A 22,815-nucleotide genomic window follows, 5' to 3' on the forward strand; every position below is an offset into this window, starting at 1 on the left:
TGGATATTCGCGGCCACTGACGTGTTTGTTGTCAAAAATCATCTGACGGATCCGCTGATGATAATCCCAGCTGCCGATCCCGTAACCCATTTTGGACTCGTTTACTAACCCCCGCACCGTCTCAGTGAGCAGGATGTCGACTCAGAAGAAGAGATGTGAGACAGTAGCCACCCTGATCTACCCGAGCTACGCCATATCGGCCGTGTGTGGCAGACATGTCGTGGTCGGTGGTGGAGGCGGGGCTGCCAAGACAGGGATTCGAAATCAGTTCGTAAGTTGGTGATGGTTTAAGGGGCAGGGCAGAGGAGGAGGGAAAATGATATCAATAATGTCTTTCTTGCTTTGGTTTAGTAGGGTAGGGGGCGTAAATTTGGAATTACTCTATAGTCAACTTGGGTTTAGGGTTTGGTAGAGACGGCAGACTAGTGATGATTGCTTAACACTTGGGCCCATAGATAGTTGGATAGTTAAAGGGTTTTCTTACCATTTAGGACACCCTGCGAACTTTGATAAGGTTTGTTACGGTTGGTTTGGATGAATTCAAATGTGGGAGTTGACGTAAGGATAACTGTGTACTGTAGTTATGTACGATACTTTCGCTTCCTTATTTTTCAGGTATTTTAATTAGTTAATAGTGTGACTGATATTGATAATTCCACAGTTTACCTTTGCATTGAATCCAGCTAAGGTTCTGGAATAACTTTGTTAATCAACAGTGGTAGTATGTATATAGAGTATTTTTCCACTTTATGCCCCGACAAAGGTTAGGAAATTTGTTGCATGCCATCTTTGAAATTACCTGGGAGGTTACATGCACACTGTGGGTCCAGGAGCTTTAGGAATGCTCATTTTCTAGGTTAGGCTAGGTTCGTTAGATTAGGAATTATACCCGTATGGCAGAAACGCTAAGCGTACCATAATTTGAGACCAGAATAAAAGTTAGAATGTGATCTGGATTATGCTACATTTTATTCTACGCAATTCAGTAGAGCTACAGTGGTGATGATAATGGATACCAGGGAAAATTCCGGGTTGATTTATATAGAAATAGGTGAAATGTAAAAAAACATTATAAGCCTTACCGAATCTTCCTGTCAGCCATGATTTATCATGATTTTTGAAATATTGATTAAGATATATGACACATCCATGAGTGAGCATCTTGTGCGTAACAAATGCCAACAGACCAGTGGCTGTCCGTGCCACAGCCCCTTTCCCGGAGAGAAGCCATTCCAAGCATCCGCGAGCAGCAGACCAAATTAGTGTGTTATATTTGTCCTATAACTATTAGCTTTCTGGGGAAGTTAGGTCACATTCTTTTATTCTGTTTATATTTCACAAGTGCACAACTTTTATGTTCATTAACCCTGCATTTTGTTTGATAGCCAAGACATTTACTCCTGTTGTTAGTGTTATAGATTACAATATTATGCATCAGATTATGCTCTACAGCTTTGGTTTTATACTCTGAATGTTGCGCTACCATTAGAGAACAAAATCATTTGCTATTCCATTTAGTTTTGATGAATAGGTGAGATGATAATCTTATTTATTTTGATTGTAGAAATAAAAGATTGGGGTAGAATTATCTTCATTGATTATATAATGAGTCAACAGTTGGGAAGGCATCAAGAGCACTTTTAGATATAAAAAGATTTTATGAAATCCTCTCGCCTAACTTCCAAGATTTACCTCATCATTGTAAGTGAAATTAACAATTTTTTGTCTGCTCTCTCCTGCCTCATTAAGAATTCTTACTGTTTGCGTGCACTTAAAACATAATGACCAAATGTCCCGTGCGTTATGTCAAAACTTGACCGTAACGATCACTTTTCAAATGTTGTTGAAAAAAGTAAATGTTGACTACTTCCGGAAGTTGAATGAGGATTTCATAGATTCTGTTGAATTTTAGAAATGTTTCTTCCACTTTTACTTCAGTTGACCTTAAAATTTCCTTGGTAAGCAACTCCCTTTATGTTAGCCTGGTAGAGAGGTGAGATGAGAGCTCGAGCTAAGCTGGGAGGACATTGAGGTCTTGAGGTCTTATCTCTTGCTTTATTTTGATCTTGGTATCACACTATGTTTTTGTTTTTGTTTCTTACACGGGTACAGCGAATAACATGAATATATGCATAGCGTTATAGTATTTCTATAACATTAAAGAAGGACAGAAAACAATTCTGAAACCACTGTATCTATAAAAGAATTCTGTGGTCAGGTTTAGATATGGGTCAAGAACAGTAAAGGAACAAATTATAAACATGAGGAACAGCTCTTCTTGTATTACTCATGCCAGACTTAGTAAAAATTGACAAGGGAACATGGCAGAATGACGTCATGGATATGATGCTGGTTTAGAACTTTAGCTGGAAATTACAGCAGTGTTTTTGAGCAGTCATGTCCCCACCCTTCAGAGTACATCCTGCCTATGTTTTTTTTTGTGCCTTTAATAAGTACAGCTGGTAATTTTTATGTGTTTGCATGTTTTGCTGTCGCTGTTCATTAGCAGCTTTATAGGAGAAAATGTAATAAAGGCAGTGAAAGATTCTGGCTCACAGAGATCCTTTTCACAAGCTCTAAGTGAAACTTTTAGTTTGATATAATGTGCAAATTATATCTTGTAGTTAGTATTGGACAAATTATAATGAGTAGTTAGTGTACTGAACCATTTACCACTTGTGTTCATGTTTTCAGGACATTTATGAGCTGTACCACAATGGGAAGCAGACACTGGGTGAGCGTGTCCTTTCATATGATGTTGGCGATGACTGTATCACAAACATGGTTGGGTGGCCAGGGGCTATTACTGCAGCTCCAAACAAAAAGAGTGCACCCACTATATGTCTTGCTGTTGGGCTAGAGGAGAAATGCATCATTTTGAAAATGAAACCAACTCTCCGAACTGTGAAGAAGGAAGAACTGCCTTCACTGTTGCCTAAGCAAAAGGAGAAAGGTGATTACAGTATTAGTTTTATCATCAGGCATAAATGATGTAGAAACATTGATGAGAATTCTTAGAAAAAGCTTAGAAGACTTTTTTACTGCTGAAAATTATTTCTTAAATTTTTAAGTTAACCCTCTGACTTCTGGAAAAGGTACAAGAGGTCTCATGAGAATGAATTGCTTTACCTGATTTGAAGTGCTGAAAGTGGTGGACCTTTTCAGTAAACAGTCATTTAAACCCAGCACTTCATGGACATTCAAGCCTTGATAAAGCTAGGCATTTAAATTTTCGTATGCCGCTGCCTTATTGAAACCTAACAAACCCATCGACACACAGCATCCCCCACTTTTGAGTGAGCCATTTTTTCGTGTTATGGTTATCTCAGGGTAAATTAGAGTCATGGGTGACATATGGCATTTATATATTCCTTTAAAAAACAAGCATATTCAAACTTAGGGGGTAAATTTGAATACTTTTGCTTTATATATATGGTCTGCACTTTCTCAGAGTTTATGTATAACCTTTTTTTTGTCATGGAGATCTGTAGATAAAAGAGAGGCTTTAGGATTCTTGTTTGGACAAATAACAGTTGCAGATGATGCATAGGATCTATACATGCTTCTGGAAAGAGCGCTGGTGTTTTGTGCATGGAGATAGCACTTCAGGGGCTTACAAGTCTGAAAATACATTTGGGTAGTTGCTGAATGAAAGTAAAGTGGGTAGAAATGATTTAGGATTACAGAAAAACAGGTTTTCCTGGCAAAGCTGGGTATTTATCGAACTATGATTGATCATTTATAAAGAAGTACTAAAGCCCTTGTAGGTGAAAGAACAAGATGCATTTACTGTGTTTAATGGAGTGCTTTCGGGTGAAAAGTTGATTGAGTACGCCATTGCTGAATTTAGGAGAGGCAGATAATTAGTAAATCTGAAGAACTTCAGGAAACTTTTACTTTCTCCAGTGTGCTCAAAAGACATTGAAATTATCGTTTTTGTTATCGAAACTGTACTCTTTAAGAGTAAAAGGGTGAATGAGTAAGTGGTTTGAAATAAGTGAAGGAGTACATCAGTAATGTCACCTTGGCTTTTTGACATTTTTCATGAAAGGGACATAAGGAAAGAAAATGAAATGGTATGATTATGGCATACAACTGAAAGAGAGGAAGCTCTTCGAGTTATTGTTTGTAGATGATGCTGTTCTTGTAACTGACTCTGGGAAGGAGTTCGATAGAATATTGGTAAACTCATTCTGATCATGTTTGTTGGAGGAGGATGTTAGAATTAAGTGTATGTAGGAGCAAGGTGCTTGTGTTTGTTGAGAGATTTGCATATGCAGTGTAACAGTAGGTTGAATAAAGCAGAATAAAGGAGATGACCTGTCAGAAATTTTGACGAATTCACATTGCCCATATTTTCAGCTATCTAGTTAGATCATAAGCATGTATCTTGAGTTCTGTATGTTGTGTTACAGAATACTTCAAAGCTGAAATCTTTTGTTATTTTGGATACCTCTTATGCTGTTTTATACAGTGATTTCATGTCCTACCATACTTTTCAACGAGTTTTGTGAGTGTTCATGCAGAAGGCAAAGCTGAGTTGCTTGTCAGCTGCAATAAATGTAGTTTGCTACTGTATGAACTATTGCAAAAGGTGTACAAAATAGAGATACACTATTTCAGTGTTCTCATCAACAGGATTATCTCAGCCTCTTTATTTTAATTTGCTCTGGTATTTGGTGTGGGTTTTCCACTCGTGGGGCCTCATCGCTTGAACATTCTGTACTGTCATACAACTCCTTGGATGCTGTCTGCATTAACTTTACTTTTTTCACATTTACTTTTATATTCATGTAATTATCATTGTATCTCTCTGATCATAGTTTGCTAAAAATTTGTGAAATTTACCAGGTCACAATTCAGGTGTATTACGAAAGAGAAGAACTAGCGAAAGGAGTGCAGAGGAAGGTTCCACTGAAAAAGAAGAAATAAAAGAGGAAAAGAAGAGGAGGAAGTCTGTTAACACAACGCTCCGTGGAAACAAATACTTTACTTTTGATTTGGAAAAAGTCAGCTCTGCAGAAACCGTTTTTAAGTATGTTTTAAGAAATTCATTTTTTAAAGGTTTGAGATAGGATCTCTGTAAGAGCAGTCCTAGTGTATGGTGAGAGATGAACAAGATATACTTACCTTAGCGTTGGATGTTTTTAGGGACTAATTAAAGGAAAACATTAATGCTCATTTGCAGAGTATAATAATGGGTCCGTTTATTATGCGTTGCCAGAGTAAGAGTTATTTGTGATTTGGTCATTACATTAACTTAAGCTTGAGAGATCAGTTATCCTCATACAGGAAAATTTACCTAAATGATTGTTGAAAGTGATTTCTTTGTTATAATGAGTGAGATTAGAAATATTTTCATTTAGCAGTGATTCAGATTTTGTAAGTCTTGAATTCATATGTATTGAATAACATATTAAAGTTACAGTGAGCATTAAGGTGTCATATAAGGTGGAATAGTCTCTTTGATGGGAAGGTACCATCAGAGTTGATGAAAAATACCTTAGAATACAGTGGAGGAAGAGCAGAGGGGTCTGAGTCTGTGATGCAGGTTTATGAATGACTCATCAGTGTTTTGTGAAAGAAAATATGTAAAAAAAAAAAAAAAGTAAAATATTCATTTCTGGCTGTAAGATAGTCTTAGAGATAATGCATAATTCCCCCAAAGGAGGTGATGGGAGAAAGGGTGTGAAGGCTTACACCCGAGAGTGAGATTTGTGACCCACATTATCTAAATGATTCTTATCCCTCTTTATGGTTAACATTGATATATATTTACAGTTATTTTTGCGCTCACATTTATTACACATTAACATTTATTTATATGCATAGTTACAATTCATTATTACTTCCAAAGGGTGTTAGTCTCTGTGATAAGTACTTTTTATTTATATGTTTATTTTGCTTTGTCGCTGTCTCCCGCGTTTGCGAGGTAGCGCAAGGAAACAGACGAAAGAAATGGCCCAACCCACCCCCATACACATGTATATACACACACGTCCACACATGCAAATATACATACCTATACATCTCAATGTACACCTATATATACACACACAGACACATACATATATACCCATGCACACAATTCACACTGTCTGCCTTTATTCATTCCCATCGCCACCTCGCCACACATGGAATACCATCCCCCTCCCCCCTCATGTGTGCGGGGTAGCGCTAGGAAAAGACAACAAAGGCCTCATTCGTTCACACTCAGTCTCTAGCTGTCATGCAGTAATGCCCGAAACCACAGCTCCCTTTCCACATCCAGGCCCCACACAGCTTTCCATGGTTTACCCCAGACGCTTCACATGCCCTGATTCAATCCACTGACAGCACGTCAACCCCGATATACCACATCGGTATAAGTACTTGTAGTGACCAAAAGATGCTTAGCATTTAAAGATTAAACAATAAGTTGTTTCCTTGGTGTTACGAAGGAATTCATGCAAATGTGTTTTTAACTGGTGGTTTCCTATTCGTACTGTACGGGAAGGGAGTTTGATACTCATGAGGGCCCCATCTCTTGGTCTCTGTTATCATACAACTTCTTGAGTTTATGTATGCTCTCTCCATTAACCATTTTCTAATTGAGTCTCTTTCATTTATCCATCACTCTTATACTACAAGAGTTTTCCTTTACATCCTTATTTACAAGTTTCTTACTTAGTTTCAAGTTATCTCCTCTGGTTGCTCTGTCCATATATCTGTCAAAGTACTGTTCATCATTCATGTCATTGATCTCTTTTAAAAACTAAATGTTATAATCAGGTCACCCTAAAGTCTTCTTTCATTCATGGTGGGTAAATTTAAAGCCTTCCACCTTTCCCTGTAGCATAACTCTCTTAAGTCTAATACCATCTTTCTTACCCTCCCGTGGACCTTCTCTGTGAGTTCTTTGTACATCTTTAGGTGCATTCTTGTTTTGACCTTGTGTAGTATATCAATAGTTTGGTAGATATTTCTTCATCCATGGTGAGGTGCCTGAGGATTGGCGGAATGCGTGCATAGTGCCATTGTACAAAGGCAAAGGGGATAAGAGTGAGTGCTCAAATTACAGAGGTATAAGTCTGTTGAGTATTCCTGGCAAATTATATGGGAGGGTATTGACTGAGAGGGTGAAGGCATGTACAGAGCATCAGATTGGGGAAGAGCAGTGTGGTTTCAGAAGTGGTAGAGGATGTGTGGATCAGGTGTTTGCTTTGAAGAATGTATGTGAGAAATACTTAGAAAAGCAAATGTATTTGTATGTAGCATTTGTGGATCTGGAGAAGGCATATGATAGAGTTGATAGAGATGCTCTGTGGAAGGTATTAAGAATATATGGTGTGGGAGGCAAGTTGTTAGAAACAGTGAAAAGTTTTTATCGAGGATGTAAGGCATGTGTGCGTGTAGGAAGAGAGGAAAGTGATTGGTTCTCAGTGAATGTAGGTTTGCGGCAGGGGTGTGTGATGTCTCCATGGTTGTTTAATTTGTTTATGGATGGGGTTGTTAGGGAGGTAAATGCAAGAGTTTTGGAAAGAGGGGCAAGTATGAAGTCTGTTGGGGATGAGAGAGCTTGGGAAGTGAGTCAGTTGTTGTTCGCTGATGATACAGCGCTGGTGGCTGATTCATGTGAGAAACTGCAGAAGCTGGTGACTGAGTTTGGTAAAGTGTGTGAAAGAAGAAAGTTAAGAGTAAATGTGAATAAGAGCAAGGTTATTAGGTACAGTAGGGTTGAGGGTCAATTCAATTGGGAGGTGAGTTTGAATGGAGAAAAACTGGAGGAAGTGAAGTGTTTTAGATATCTGGGAGTGGATCTGGCAGCGGATGGAAGATGGAACCATGGAAGCGGAAGTGGATCATAGGGTGGGGGAGGGGGCGAAAATTCTGGGAGCCTTGAAGAATGTGTGGAAGTCGAGAACATTATCTCGGAAAGCAAAAATGGGTATGTTTGAAGGAATAGTGGTTCCAACAATGTTGTATGGTTGCGAGGCGTGGACTATGGATAGAGTTGTGCGCAGGAGGATGGATGTGCTGGAAATGAGATGTTTGAGGACAATGTGTGGTGTGAGGTGGTTTGATCGAGTAAGTAACGTAAGGGTAAGAGAGATGTGTGGAAATAAAAAGAGCGTGGTTGAGAGAGCAGAAGAGGGTGTTTTGAAATGGTTTGGTCACATGGAGAGAATGAGTGAGGAAAGATTGACCAAGAGGATATATGTGTCGGAGGTGGAGGGAACGAGGAGAAGAGGGAGACCAAATTGGAGGTGGAAAGATGGAGTGAAAAGATTTTGTGTGATCGGGGCCTGAACATGCAGGAGGGTGAAAGGAGGGCAAAGAACAAAGTGAATTGGAGCGATGTGGTATACCGGGGTTGACGTGCTGTCAGTGGATTGAATCAAGGCATGTGTATGGGGGTGGGTTGGGCCATTTCTTTCGTCTGTTTCCTTGCGCTACCTCGCAAACGCGGGAGACAGCGACAAAGCAAAAAAAAAAAAAAAAAAAAAAAATGTAATTAAAAGCTATTCTCATACCAGCAGACAGTTTGTCTCTTGGATGTTCTCTTACGTGGGACTCTGATGTCAGGTTTGGGACGATGTCTTCTCCCAAGTCCCTTACACTCTCAGAATCTTGATGCTGATATCCTGCAAGGAAATAATCGTTTTGAGGCGATCTTAGCTCTGTCCCATCCACATGACTCTACATTTGTCAATTTTGAATTTCATTGACCACGTTTCAGACCATCTTTGGAGTCTCTTCAGGTCACCTTGTAAGCTCAGCAGTACAGTCCACCTTGCATTTAGCTTCCCTTACGACCTTGCATCATCTGAAAACATATTCTGGTAGAATTCCAATCCTTTAGGCAAGTTATTGATATAAATCAAGTAGAGTAATGATCCCAGAGCTGAACCACTTGGCACATCGCTGGTCACCTGAACCCATTGGGAAAAGACTCCTGTGACGTGTCTTTTATCCTCCTCTAGTGAGGTAATCTGTCCAATGAAGGCATTATAACCCTTACTTCTGCTTGTACTTTTCTTCCAGGCAGTAATACTTTAAGCTGAAAATAGCTTCAGACGAGGCAGATTCAAAAGACAATAGCATCACTTACAACCTTTTTATAGGGAGCCCACCTTAATTTACTCCCATGTGGAGCACAGTCTCACAGTGGCAGGAATATTTCAAGAGGGGTCCTAGAGTTTCTTTGTAATAAAGATAAATGAGTAAAGAAGGAGCAGTTTCTGGGAAACAGTTGGGCACGGAGACTGTTTGAGAAGGGCTATAATTATGGATCATTACTTTCCGATGGATGGAGACAGAGCAGAGGTTGTAGACAGTATAACAGTTACAGATAGTGTAGTAGTTACTACATAATCATAGACCTTGTTATCCATAGGGAATGGGAAGAATGAAGACTACCTACACCTGTGTGTCTTAAAAGGCGTTTAAGGGATGGGAGTGGCGAGGGCATGCTGAAAATTCTCCCCTGTTGTGTTATTTTCTGAAAGAATGAGATTGGGGAAGGAAGCAAGTTAGGATTGTCCCTCAAAGGGCTTAGTTGTCTAAACGTTCCTGAGGATACCTTGTTAAAGTAAGAAATAGCAGACAGGTATGAGGAAAATATTTTTATTAATACGAGCACTTTCCCATTACATTGCAACAGGAAGAAGTCCGAAGATGAAGCCTATCAGAAGTGTTGCGGAATATCTCCGGATCACAAGTTCTTGGTGACAGGGGGCACTGATGGTTACCTCAGACTTTGGAATTTGCCGGATATGAAAAAAATAAAAGACATAAAAGCACATGAAAAGGAAGTTGATGCTCTGGATATTAAGCCAGATTGCAAACAGGTACGTTTTACTTTTTTTCAAAAATCGTAATCCTGGAAATTGTTTGTTGTTGGAAACTTTAACTTGTTAACTGTGGCAGCTTTGGATATTTAGTGTGCCCTCAGTGCAGTAATTCTCAGTAAATTAAACATGAATTCTTTCAATTTTTTCTCTTACCATTTAAAACTAGTTACTTATATGCGTGTGTTGTGAGATTATCAGATTAATATATCTTCAGTTGGCTACACTGATAGGGTTCTGATGCATCCCCCCCCTTAACAGTTTTAAGATATGTGCATCTTGCTTTGTGGTCATGTTTTAGTACCCAGTAGCATTTGTTACATTCTTTACATGCATCTGCATGTATTATTTATATAAGTTTGTATACTTTATATACATTTTCTTTGCTGTCTAGGCAGAGCAAAATTGATGTACTATCCCCCATGACCCTCTAATGGTTACTGACCAGACGAGTTTCAAAAATATGAGCAAGGATGTGTAAACTTTTTATTGGTCGCCAGTAAAGTAGTTGCTTTCTGATGGTCTTGGACTTTTAGATGGCACAGATAGTATGTTACTTTCACTTGTGACTGCCAGAGGCATCCCATGCTGTGCATGGCACAACAGCAGTCTGTATATATATTATATATTGGGTTAAAGTGGGTTAAAGTATTTCATTTACTAAAGTATTGTATTTAACTTTTTGTATCACTGTTTTTGCAATTTTAGTTATTTATTATACTTAACCACTGTCTCCCGCGTTGGTGAGGTAGCGGAAGGAAACAGATGAGGAATGGCCCAACTCACCCACATCCACATGTATATACTGAAACGCCCACACACGCACATATATATGAATATACATTTCACTACATACATACGTATACATACACAGACATATACATGTATACACATGTATATGTTCATAGTTGCTGCCTACATCCATTCCTGTCGCCACCCCACCACACACGAAATAGATATTCTCCCTAACATGTTTTCTCTCTCTCTTTTCTTCCATGTGACCTGTAGCATTTTTCATTGAGTATGTCCAGCTTAGCTTGGTCATGTAAATGGTCTAGGTCTACATCCACACATGCTGTAACCCTTCAAGATTTGCACATATTCTACCCCTTTTGATACCTACTACAAATTCGTAATTTCAGACTGTAAGAGGATCTTTGTACCATGCTCATTGTGTCCTACACCCGTTTGTCATTTATCATGTCGTCTGTTTTTATACGCCCCACCTCTTAAAACTCTCCAAGATAATACTTTCCAAATGCTGATCCTGAGATGTAATTGTTCCGTTCTTTTTTCATAGTCATTGGATCATGTACTATACCCAAAATCCAACACATTCCCTGCCTTTGATCATGCAGAATGTGGCTTTCACTACCCTCACACTTTCTCAGAAAGACTTCTTTTCCTGCTTCTGAGTTGAAAGCCTTTGTGTTTTATCATAAAGCCCTTTTATTCATTGTTGTGTTGCATCTTTAATGAAATCTGGCCAGGAACTTATGTTCAATAAGTTTTTTCACACTAGAAACACTTCAGAGGTAGAGGATATGAAAGCATTCTCAAACATGAATGTAGACTCATTTCTTATAGAGTATAAGGATCAGTATTCACAGCTTACTTTCAGGAAAAATTATCAGAGTTTGTGAAATTGATTTTTAAGGCTAGATGAAGGAGACCAGGATGCATTTAGCACCCTGTTTGACCTGTAATGTGCTTTAGTTCGTCTGCAGTTTGTTTCACACCTGACAGTTAGGGCATTATGTTGGCTAACACCATCATTTTGCCAATATGATAAAGGTTTTACATGACATGTACAGCTAAAGCCTTATTTTCGAGCATTTGCTTGACGTAGGCATTTCTGGATAAGAAAATAGATATTTGACTGGGAAAGCTTTCTGCACTTATTTAATGTTTTAAGGTACAGAAATTTTTTTAACTATGGTAATGACATTATCAGGGGTGGCTGTGGCAGTTGGGGTGGCTGGAGATCCTCCGCTCTTATATTACTTGCCAAAGAATAAGGAACAGAGGAAAGAAAGTTACTTCACTCATGCAAGAAACTGCAAAAATTCATTAAACAAATTACAGTTCTAAACAATAGAAGGAGTAAAAAAACTCATATAATCAGCCAGCATAGGACCTGAAACCGATGCACTTCAGATTGTCAGATTGTTTCAGTTTAAGCTGTGTTTCAGTATTGTGTCTAGCTATTTTGATTTAGGCTTTATTAGAGTTTTTTCTTAGCACCTTTTTCTTTTTTCTCTTGTTCTGAGAGTTTGCAACAGACATTGAGAGGAAACTGAAATATGTTTGATAAAATCGTGTAGATACTGTACCATTTGCTACAGTATGCTTTTGTGTCAGAAGGGGTAGGAAATTTCAGTTAAAAGAGCTTTCCAGTTATTTGAATGCTGGATGATAAAGCTCAAATTGTGGTAGTCTTTAATTAGATATTTTTGGTCATTAGTTGTGATGGGGCTGCTGTATTTGATATTATGAAAAAATTTTCTCATAGCATAGTATCCAGTCAAAACAAAGAATGGGATAATGAACACTGGTTTCAACATCTGACCTTGTCTAGGTTTATAGTGCATTTCTCCTGCTCATAATTTACATTTTATATCAGTAAATGTAAGGAAGGATGTCTTTGACCTTCTCCAGTCTTGTTTATTGTCTCTCTAAGAATGTTCTGAGATGACAGTTTTTACCGTCTAGCTACTTTTATCATCTGATGTGATAACTTTCCATTTTCACTCCTACTGTAAATATATATCCTAAAAATTCAACTGATTCAAAATTATTCACCTTTTGTTTATTCTTGTTTTTTCATACAGATAGTATCTGTATGCAAACCAACTCGAGAATGTTGCATCTGGAATATAAAAGATGGCAAGAAGTTTATACAAGTGGCATTGCAGACAAATGGAGTTCGGTATAAGTGCTTTCGTGCTAGGTAAGGCTTGTAGCATTTTAGAAATATTTATTTCTATAACTAGATAAACATTTGGTATTATTTATGTGAAACTTGATATGCATGAAGATAACATATAGATACTCATCAAAATGCTATTAATTTCTTTATCTCTCTTTTTATTATGTAATATATGGTGTCTAATGTATTCAGAGTAAGATTGTACACACAGTATTTTTCAAAATAATCCAGTTACAAAGATAATCACTAACCTCATACCCAAACTGCAATTTATACCATAATTAAAAAGATTCCCACAACTTGTTATGAAAGAAATTAGAATATATATTCATACACTTATGGTTTTGTGAAAATTTTATTCTAAGTTCATAGGAAGTGTGCTGTGTTAATATTTGAGTTAGAACAAGTATTGCAAATACTGGTACAGATGTATGTTTGATGAGCTAGAGAAGTGTAGCTTGAAGTGTTGGAGAAAAGAATGGCACAAGTAAATGCTGGAAAAGTGTGATTGAATGCTGTGGATAAAGTAATTTAAGGCCTGTGGTGAAATCAGAGTTAGATTTAAAAGCACTACAATCCAAAGGATTAGTGAACAAGAGGTGCTCTAAATATGTAAAAATCGATTGAGTGTGAAGTTGAATACTTTGATCCTTTCTGAGAATTTTGAAGAGATATTGAAGAACGTTCATAGTTTAGGTAGAATCACAAGTTAAGGAGTCTTACTTGAGCAGATTTGTTAATGTCACCATTCTGATTTGAAATCTTTCGCATCTCCAGGTATGGCATAGTAGAAGGGGACGTGAGCAAAACTCGACTCTTCACTGTTAGTAATCCCGTTACAGGATCTAAAAATCCTTCAGTTGTTGCTAAATGGTGTAGCAAAACGTACACTCAAGAACGGACACAAACCCTAGCGGGCTCATTGAGCAGTCTGGCTCTCAGTGATGATGGCCGTTATCTTGCAACAGGGACCATGAGTGGAACAATTTATATTCTGATTGCTTTTAGTTTACAAGTATGTGACTTTTGATATGCATTTTTTCTTCTTCTGGCACACCAGATATGTATACTTATTCATGTAGTCTTTGAGGATACACTTTATATTTCTCAATTCATCTTCCTATGTTTAGTGCATTTCACTCTTTCATTTCATTTCATTCATTCATTCCAAGTAATCTTATATTTTCATGATATGCTTGTTCTCACAGCTATCATTATTTTGTGTTCAGACTATGGTAGTAATTTTCATATTATTAGCCAGTCTCTTTATTGACTTGTATAAGCTTCAGGCTATATGTATTTGATTTTGTCTTTAGTGACGTAACCTTCTTGATTTTTTTTTTTTTTTTTTTTTTTTTTTTTGCTTTGTCGCTGTCTCCCACGTTTGCGAGGTAGCGCAAGGAAACAGACGAAAGAAATGGCCCAACCCACCCCCATACACATGCCTTGATTCAATCCACTGACAGCACGTCAACCCCGGTATACCACATCACTCCAATTCACTCTATTCTTTGCCCTCCTTTCACCCTCCTGCATGTTCAGGCCCCGATCACACAAAATCTTTTTCACTCCATCTTGATAATGATTAGAAATGTTTACAAGATAATTATATGTTTCTGTACTTTCTGAATGGTCCACATTATCATGGCTTTTGATCATCAAACCATTAACCATGGCTGTCTTATATTTCACCTCATCCCAAACATATGTCTGCAACCCTGTCAAGTAACACATTCAACAGACCTTTTATGATACTTCATTTCATTTTCATCTCTTCCTTGCTCTCTTACCATTCCTCATCTGCTCATAGTGCAGTCACTCCCATTTGTTCTTTTCTTAACAAAAATGTTTCTTGTTTCCTCTGAAGTTCCTTGACAAATTTTGTTCCATGTCTCATTTGCCTTTTTTTTTTCCAGCTCTTGTACCTTTTGCTTGTCCTGTCTATTTCTTATATGCACCTACCAATCACTTAGACTCCATCCTTGTTGATACCATTCATATGCCTCAGTAATATCTCACCTTCATTTTTCCACACTCTTGTTCATGCAACAGTTATGTGAATATGAGCATTCCAGACAGAAAACTTAATCAAATCTTTATCATTGTCTTTCTCTCGTGGCTCAGTTTTTTAGCCTTTTCCTCCTTCCATCTTTGCTTTCGCTGATAACAGAGCTTTTTGAAAACTAAGATAACAGCATGATCATTCAACTTGCTTGATGCCTGTCAGGTTGTACATACTGTTGTGAATCAATTGTGTTCTCTGTAAGGAGAAGTGTTTAGTAATGAGGAAAGGTTTATATAGAAATCTTGAGCCCTTGATAGTGGTACACCTCCATCCTTGACCTAGTCTGAACTTTCCAGGTGAACATTATGATGTAACCTTAGTAGTAAATCACTAGTTCAGACTAGATTTTTCCCAATGTGTAGTAAGGGACCTTAAAAGATATCATCAAATTTGAAACTATATGTGACAGCAATGTGATTATGGTGTAGCTGTCATATTTTGCTGTTTTTTCTAACCGAGAAAATTCTAGATTATTTGCATGTTTGAGATTAGTGACTTTTTAATGGGATACAAGAATTTGTTTTTTCTTTATGAATCAGTGTTGATAAATTTACAAGAATTAAAAGTTTCATCATAAAAAATCTTTGTAATGCATTTTACTTATACCACATTCTCTGATTGTCACCAAAAATTTTTCAGCAACTCCGCTCAATAGAAGATGCCCATAGCACATTTATCACTGGACTAGAATGGTTGCCAACAGACAACAAGGAGTCTAAGATGATACGAGGCTACTCTGATGCATCTGTTCTATCTATTTCATGTGATAATGCTCTCAAAATCCACCATATTCCAAGACAAGGTAAGAAATCTGAAATGTTAAATTCTGATTTTTCTTTACATGTCATTCTTTTAGTCTTTTAGTTTGTGCCAAGCCAAAATTAGACTGTCACAAGATGGTAGACATGAGTTGGATCTGGTTGGATCACCCATGGATATTTGTAACATATTTGCTTGGAAGTTCTTTCATTACAGTAATATATCATCTCCCTACTTAGCATGCATCATGCCTTCCTTCTAATGTATACCTTTACCCGCTAGACACAGGGTTTAGCTATCGGGTGCTGTTGACTGTTATTATTGTCAGAGTGTCTGCCATTGCATATATGAATTAAGGATACTGAAATGGGACAAAAAAATAATCAAATGTCACACAACAGAAGCTTCCCATGTCTCTCATTATACTATTTTTATTAAGTTTTCATATTGTATGGAGCTGTGGATTGAAATTCTCAATGATTTTGACAAATTGTTGGACATCATTATTGGGAGGAGAAAGAGAAATCATTCAAGAGGGAAACTAAGGATCAGAATGTTGGGAGAGCTGAAGTGGGGAAAAAAAGAAAGGGTGGAGAAAGATGTTGGGAGAGCTGAAGTGGGGGGGGAAAGAAAAGGTGGAGAAAGATGTTGGGAGAGCTGAAGTGGGGGGGGGGAAAGGGTGGAGAAGGATGTTGGGAGAGCTGAAGTGGGGAGAAAAAAGAAAAGGTGGAGAAGGATGCTGGGAGAGCTGAAGTGAGGGGGGGGAAAGGGTGGAGAAGGATGTTGGGAGAGCTGAAGTGGGGAGAAAAAAGAAAAGGTGGAGAAGGATGTTGGGAGAGCTGAAGTGGGGGGAAAAAAGAAAAGGTGGAGAAGGATGTTGGGAGAGCTGAAGTCGGGGGGGAAAAAGGGTGGAGAAAGATGTTGGGAGAGCTGAAGTGGGGAGAAAAAAGAAAAGGTGGAGAAGGATGTTGGGAGAGCTGAAGTGGGGGGGGGTGGAGAAAGATGTTGGGAGAGCTGAAGTGGGGAGAAAAAAGAAAAGGTGGAGAAGGATGTTGGGAGAACTGAAGTGGGGGGGAAAAAAGGGTGGAGAAAGATGAAGGCTAGGCCTGATGAAGATGGAAGCCTCCTTAGTGCATATTTCATTTGCCGTTTTGTTGATGCCAGTGATTTTATTAACAGTAAACATGATGGTGTCATTTCTGAAGAGCATCCTTGGTAGTATATTACTATCCTTTTGTTATCCTTGAAATTTTAGACTAGCTCCCGGTACAGTATGTGCATTTTAATTCCTCAAGCTGGCATTACCAGACTTTGCTTGCTTGTGGTTACACAGCAAGTAAAAAGTCACTTTTTGGGAGGTTGTATCGTTAAAGAGTTTCTCCTTCAAAAGGAATCCATCCTTTCTCTGGTATAGCTTTGAAGCTGCAGGACCCCTTGGAGAAGGTGTTATGAGGTTATATGATTATGATAATAATAATTCCTTACGCTTACTGTAGAAAACATAGCTTGTGATTGTGACATCAAGAAGTACAAGTAATGAATCATTAGCTCTGTAGCTTGTAATTTTTCAAGGTGTTTTCCACTTCAGCTCCTAAGGACAGAGTTTGATCCTTTTACCTCTCTTCCTGTCACTGAATTTGTGCGATCCCCCATCACCAAGATAAAAGTCTCCTATTGACTTCTGGAATATCACTGTTAAATCTGTTCCTGTACTTTTGTGATTTTAAGGGTGGGTATATGTATTGATCTTCATTTTTATATGTTTTTCACATGAGTGAATGAATTTTAGATATGTTTGATTTATCCGGGCTGCAGATCACTCATTTATATCGTTGTTTTCAGGAATGGTACCAGTGTGGGTAGTGGCCATCCTTGCAGCTGTTATTCTGTGCTTTGCATTTCTACTTGCTAACTTACTAGGACTTTAGTTTATGCCCTTTGTACAAACTGTGTATTAGTGTTTTATGAATATTATGTAATGAATTTGTGGTTATACCTATATTTATTGTACCAGTAGCTATTTAAAGACAGAAATATGAGAGGATGCTATGATTTTTTTAGGCTATCTTTTTTAAGTATCGTTTATATGTAAATTAAAGGCAGTGCATTGTAAAGAGCTGGTTTACATAATATGGAAATATTATAGTCTCTTCGTATTATGTATTCTTGAACGGACTACAGACACCATACAGATATCATTGTTTTACCCTGGACTGGTTTTTTGAGGCCATACAAAAAAATTTTATTTTGTCTATACATGTAGTTCTTGTTGGGTAAAATTTGTGATGGGGAAAAAGAGCCTTAGTGCTGCATCATAGATACATGGCTTTGTGTCTGGCACTGAAACTCTGTGAGAGATGAGACAACTTGAGATCACAGGGCTATGGTTTGTTTAGTTGAATGAATAGGATGTGTGGAGGTGCTCACATTGTCATCTGGATACCATGAGATGTCTATCATTCGAAGGTGAGGATGCTATCACTTGTATTGAAAAAACGTCAAGATGAAAAGTTGATTGAATTACCTAACCCAAAAATTAAAACAAGACATCTAATCAGTGTAACAAAGTACAGATAATGTAAGTATGTAGCATATGTAGAATTTGAATTTGCTTTTTTCAGTCCATACCCAGGTATAGTTAATGATGACATTAAAAACAAACAGGTTTACTCTTTTGAATATCTTTGCCATTGCGACTGATGACAATTTTTTATTCAGGTTATGTTTCATTGTCTGAAGCATGTGCCTTTTGAAGTTTATATTCATATGTAACCCTGTCTGTTTTAATTTTGTGTTGGTTTGCATTTAGGCATGGTTGTGTACATTTGACACACACACACACACACACACACACACACACACACATAAAATTTTCTGATGCAGTTGTATGCTAGAGATCCAGAATCTTGGAATGGCTGTACCAAGATGACATGTTTTCCCTTGTAATTCCCAGCTCTGTTAATGCGGAGAGATAACATACACATACTTTAGAGGAGGGGGAAGAGTGCAATAGGAGGAGAGGTACTTTGTAAATAATATAATAGCATGTCAAGCATCTGAGGTAAACCATGGAAAGTTTTGTGGGGCCTAGATGTGGAAAGGGAGCTGTGGTTTTAGTGCATTACACATGACAGCTAGAGACTTGAGTGTGAATGAATGTGGCCTTTGTTGTCTTTCCTAGCCCTACCTCATGCACGTTTGGGGGGAGGGTGGTGCCATTTTATGTGTGGCAGCGTGGTAATGGGAATGGATGAAGGCAGCATGTGTGAATATGTACATGTGTATATATGTATATGTCTGTGTATGTATATGTATGTATACATTGAAATGTATAAGTATGTATATGTGCATTTGTGGATGTTTATGTATATACATGTGTATGTGGGTGGGTTGGGCCATTCCTTTGTCTGTTTCCTTGTGTTACCTTGCTGTCGCGGGAGACAGCGACAAAGTGTAATGAAAAGAAGCATAGAGGATTATAAAAATGGCGAGTTGGATATCCCTGAAGTGGAATGTTTCAGCACTGTGAAATGTGTTCTTGTAATATACACAGTTGTATCAAACTGAAGATATGAATACATGAATTTTGAGAAAGAGGCTCAATGTTTCACTTGTCTTTCTCATTTGTAGTTATTTTCAGAAAGCACACAAATGACATTTTCTGATGTAGTATTTGAATTGGAAGACTCAAGTTATGCAACTGAATTTTTACTGCTGTTATTATACTGTAGATATACTATTACTAACAATGTCACAGACGTATTTTGGAAAATGCATTATTTATTTGATGTATTTTTTGTCCATATCATTGAAAGTATTGTACATAGTTAAGCATGTAGATCATAAATAAAACTTTCTTCCATTTATTTCATCTGTACCTAGGATAAGATCAAGTTAGCCATGTCACTTTGGAAAAAATTGTAGCTTATGTTTTGCATATCCTGGTATCAAATTTGTATAATTGATTTTTGATATATTTTGGTTTACAAATTTGTATATCTGATTTTATTGATGTCCATGTTACAGGTTTATATATAATGAATGTGAAATCATGAGGATTTAGTGCTCTGATAAACTTATCCTCAGTAACTGAGACATTGTAACATTGTATTGCTGCTGGAATTTGTGTCAAATATGTATGTAAGTGATTCCGCAAAAATCATTTCCAGCATATTTACCAATAATGGAGATTTCCAGCCATTACATTACCTGCTCAAGGCTTGCATAACTCAAGAACCTTATGTATTCTGTTGCTGAAAAACTCTTGCTACATTACTTACTACATTATTTGATGACATTCATTTTCTGTAATTGTCACTTATCCTCTGAAGATTGAATATAGGACTGATGAAATTTATCTATTTATTTTTTTATTCTCTTTCTTTAAATACAGTTGTTTCTCCCATCTAGCTATGGTAGCTTCAGGAATAGACGTACAAAATGGCCTCATTTTCACTCATACACTCACTAGTTTCCCTTTCCATGTATAATGTACTAAAATCAGAGCCCACCAGTCTCAGCCAAGGTCATATGGCCCGGTTCAGCACCTTGACAGATTTTACTTCCCCCAGTGTACTACAGCAATGTAATTCACTCTCATGCATGCCTTTCACCCTCCTTAATGTTCAAGCCTCAGTAACCCCTAAGCCACTCTCGCTGCATCCTTATTTTCCTTCTTGGTCTTCCCCTTTCCCCTCCTCCCAGCACTTCTGACATGGAGATCATCTTAGTCAGTTTTTTTTTTTTTTTTTGCTCATCCTCTCCTTATGTCCAAACCATTTCATCACATCGTGGTCAGCCCTTCAATCATACAGCACGTTACCACTCTTCTTTCTCACGCTGCCAGTCTCTATGTGCTTTTCCGATGGTACTTATTGTCCTCTGGTGTTTTGTTTCGTTTTTATAATTTATTACTTTTACCACTTTTTTAAAGAATCAAAGTTTTTTTTACTCTTGTGTTGTGGAATTTTCTGTAATGAAAGATTTTGGTGACATAACAATGGCTTGTAATACTATAATCCATCCAGCTATAAGTGACCTTTCATATGATAAAAAAGCCAGCGTCACTTGATGTTGTAAGTCTTTGGCATATTACAGTGAAAGAAGCAGTTTCCATCCTTCATTTTTAAATGATCATAAGTCCAAATGCAGTGCTAATATATTAATTATTTGCATGCAACTGCATCACTGTACAACAATAGCCTTAGTTGTCTTCTCAGACTGTCCTCTAAATATACTCTTCATTTTACACTGAAATATAGTTGAAATATATATGTGTGAACAGACACATGTTGTAAAGCAGGTGAATATGAAAATGTACTGTATAGCATTAGAAATGTGCAATAGAAGAATTTTTGTGAAGTGTGTACTTTTGCGTATTTTTTTAGCTTTATGCCTCCATGACTAATGTTTAACTTATGTGATAGTCAGTGCAGTATACAAAATGCATCAGCACATTTTAGCATCACTGCTGGGTCTTTCGGTACTTCACATGGAAGTGATGTGACTGAAGTATTCGTTATAAGCCACCCATCTTTAACTTCAGGAAGTTAGATAGACAGTACAGTAGAGCAAGAAGGAAAATGATATTCCATGGTTTGCTGTTGGGTGGCATTCTTCATCTTTCTTTCATACTATTCGCCATTTCCCGCATTAGTGAGGTAGCGTTGAGAACAGAGGACTGGGCCCTTGAGGGAATATCCTCACCTGGGCCCCTTCTCTGTTCCCTCTTTTGGAAAATAAAAAAAAAAAGTGAGAGGGGAGGATTTCCAGCCCCCCGCTCCCTCCCCTTTTAGTCGCCTTCTACAACACGCAGGGAATACGTGGGAAGTATTCTTTCTCCCCTATCCCCAGGCATTCTTCATATAAAGAATTTTACTCGAGCACTCTTCATATAAAGGGTTGTTTTAGGCTCCAGTTTATTCCCATTGGGTTTGGTACTTAAAAGACTGGAAAGGAAAGGTAAATTGGATTGAATACAGTTTTAAGAAGGAATTAGGTTTAACAATGTCATCATTTATAGTGTAAATTACTTTGAATGATGTGCTGGATTATTTCCATGATGGCAGAATCATTAAGAGCCAAGCAGCAGAATCCATTTTCTGGTATTTTACTCGCCTCACTCTTACAGATGTAAGACGTTGTGATATATGTAGATTTTAGTTGTTTCGTATATTAGGCATACTGAATTACCAAAAAGTAAATGCTGGTCATTACTGAATACTGAATTGTTGTATATAGACAATGGTTTTCCAGTTTGTCTTTTGTACATAGATATCATAGATTTATTTGGTATATATATGTATATGTAAAACTGTAGATTCTGATCTATGTAGGTAGTGGCTGTATAGTAATGGTGTGAAATTCACAATTTATCTAGAGGTTATTACCAAAGGTGATCAGATTCCTGAAAGATGGATAAAGTGTTCTTGGTATCCAAAAGTATCTTGATGAATTTTGTACATCATTTCAGTTGCCTTATTAAGATTCCGCTGCTTTTGATGAGAAAGTGGTGCTTCAGCAGCAACACAGACTTTGAGTAAAACGTTTTCTCTTTGGTGCTAGAAAAAGGTTCTAGACATTCAAGAGATGCTTGTTGTCACATGAAATTTATCTGTGAGATCTGTTATTTTTATTTGTAATGGGATAAACTGATGTAGAATAGTCACTCGTTTATGAAAAGATGAAGGGTTATTCAAGGAAGAGTTGAAGCACCAGTATGGAAATACGTCAGTTACTAGTACGATGGGCTGTGTCTCAATTGTAGCTGTTATTTCCTTTAGCTAGATTCTGGGTTTTGGATGATATGATCCTTGCCACTAAAGAGAACAGTTTGATCTGTCTATTTCTGAATGCACATTTTCATTACATTATATTATTGTTCTATATAAATTGTAAATGAGTTTTATAATAAACTTTAGTGAACTTTTTTGTATTGATTTACTTATTTACATTTATGTTTTGTTTTAATTCAAAGGGTTTTAAATTCTTCCAGTTGCAGTGTATCACCAAAAATGGAAGAATTATCATATACTGGGAACTGCCAAAGTGACACCGGAATTACCAGTATCAGGATAATTTGCCTACATTTTATGAAAAATCCTGTTGCTTGATCTGCAAAGACTGTTTCATATCTTTGTAATAACAAAAATATTTGGTCTGGTTGCAAGCAAACAACCAAATCATAAAACCAATTATTTTTCAGCTTATAAAAAAAAATGTTTAGATGACCT

The 22,815-nt window shown here is 37.4% G+C and overlaps 1 protein-coding gene across 1 annotated transcript; it reads left to right on the forward strand.

Moving 5' to 3' along the window:
* LOC139767496 (guanine nucleotide-exchange factor SEC12) lies at positions 1 to 22,511 on the forward strand. Its single transcript, XM_071696921.1, has 8 exons — positions 1 to 271; positions 2,695 to 2,953; positions 4,852 to 5,035; positions 9,644 to 9,830; positions 12,662 to 12,780; positions 13,537 to 13,774; positions 15,464 to 15,626; positions 17,426 to 22,511. The coding sequence occupies exons 1-8, from the start codon at positions 134 to 136 to the stop codon at positions 17,509 to 17,511; spliced, it is 1,374 nt and encodes a 457-aa protein (XP_071553022.1). The 5' UTR covers positions 1 to 133; the 3' UTR covers positions 17,512 to 22,511.
* Positions 22,512 to 22,815: the final 304 nt, after the last annotated feature.

This window comes from Panulirus ornatus, chromosome 61 (assembly GCF_036320965.1).
Source record: "Panulirus ornatus isolate Po-2019 chromosome 61, ASM3632096v1, whole genome shotgun sequence".
Lineage (NCBI taxonomy): Eukaryota > Metazoa > Arthropoda > Malacostraca > Decapoda > Palinuridae > Panulirus > Panulirus ornatus.

Excerpts from the sequence above, each read along its gene's own strand:
- LOC139767496 (XM_071696921.1), top strand. The coding sequence starts at position 134 with ATGTCGACTCAGAAGAAGAGATGTGAGACAGTAGCCACCCTGATCTAC. Across the intron at positions 5,036-9,643 it reads TCTGCAGAAACCGTTTTTAA|GAAGAAGTCCGAAGATGAAG; the intron begins GTATGTTTTAAG and ends ACATTGCAACAG. Across the intron at positions 9,831-12,661 it reads TTAAGCCAGATTGCAAACAG|ATAGTATCTGTATGCAAACC; the intron begins GTACGTTTTACT and ends TTTTTCATACAG.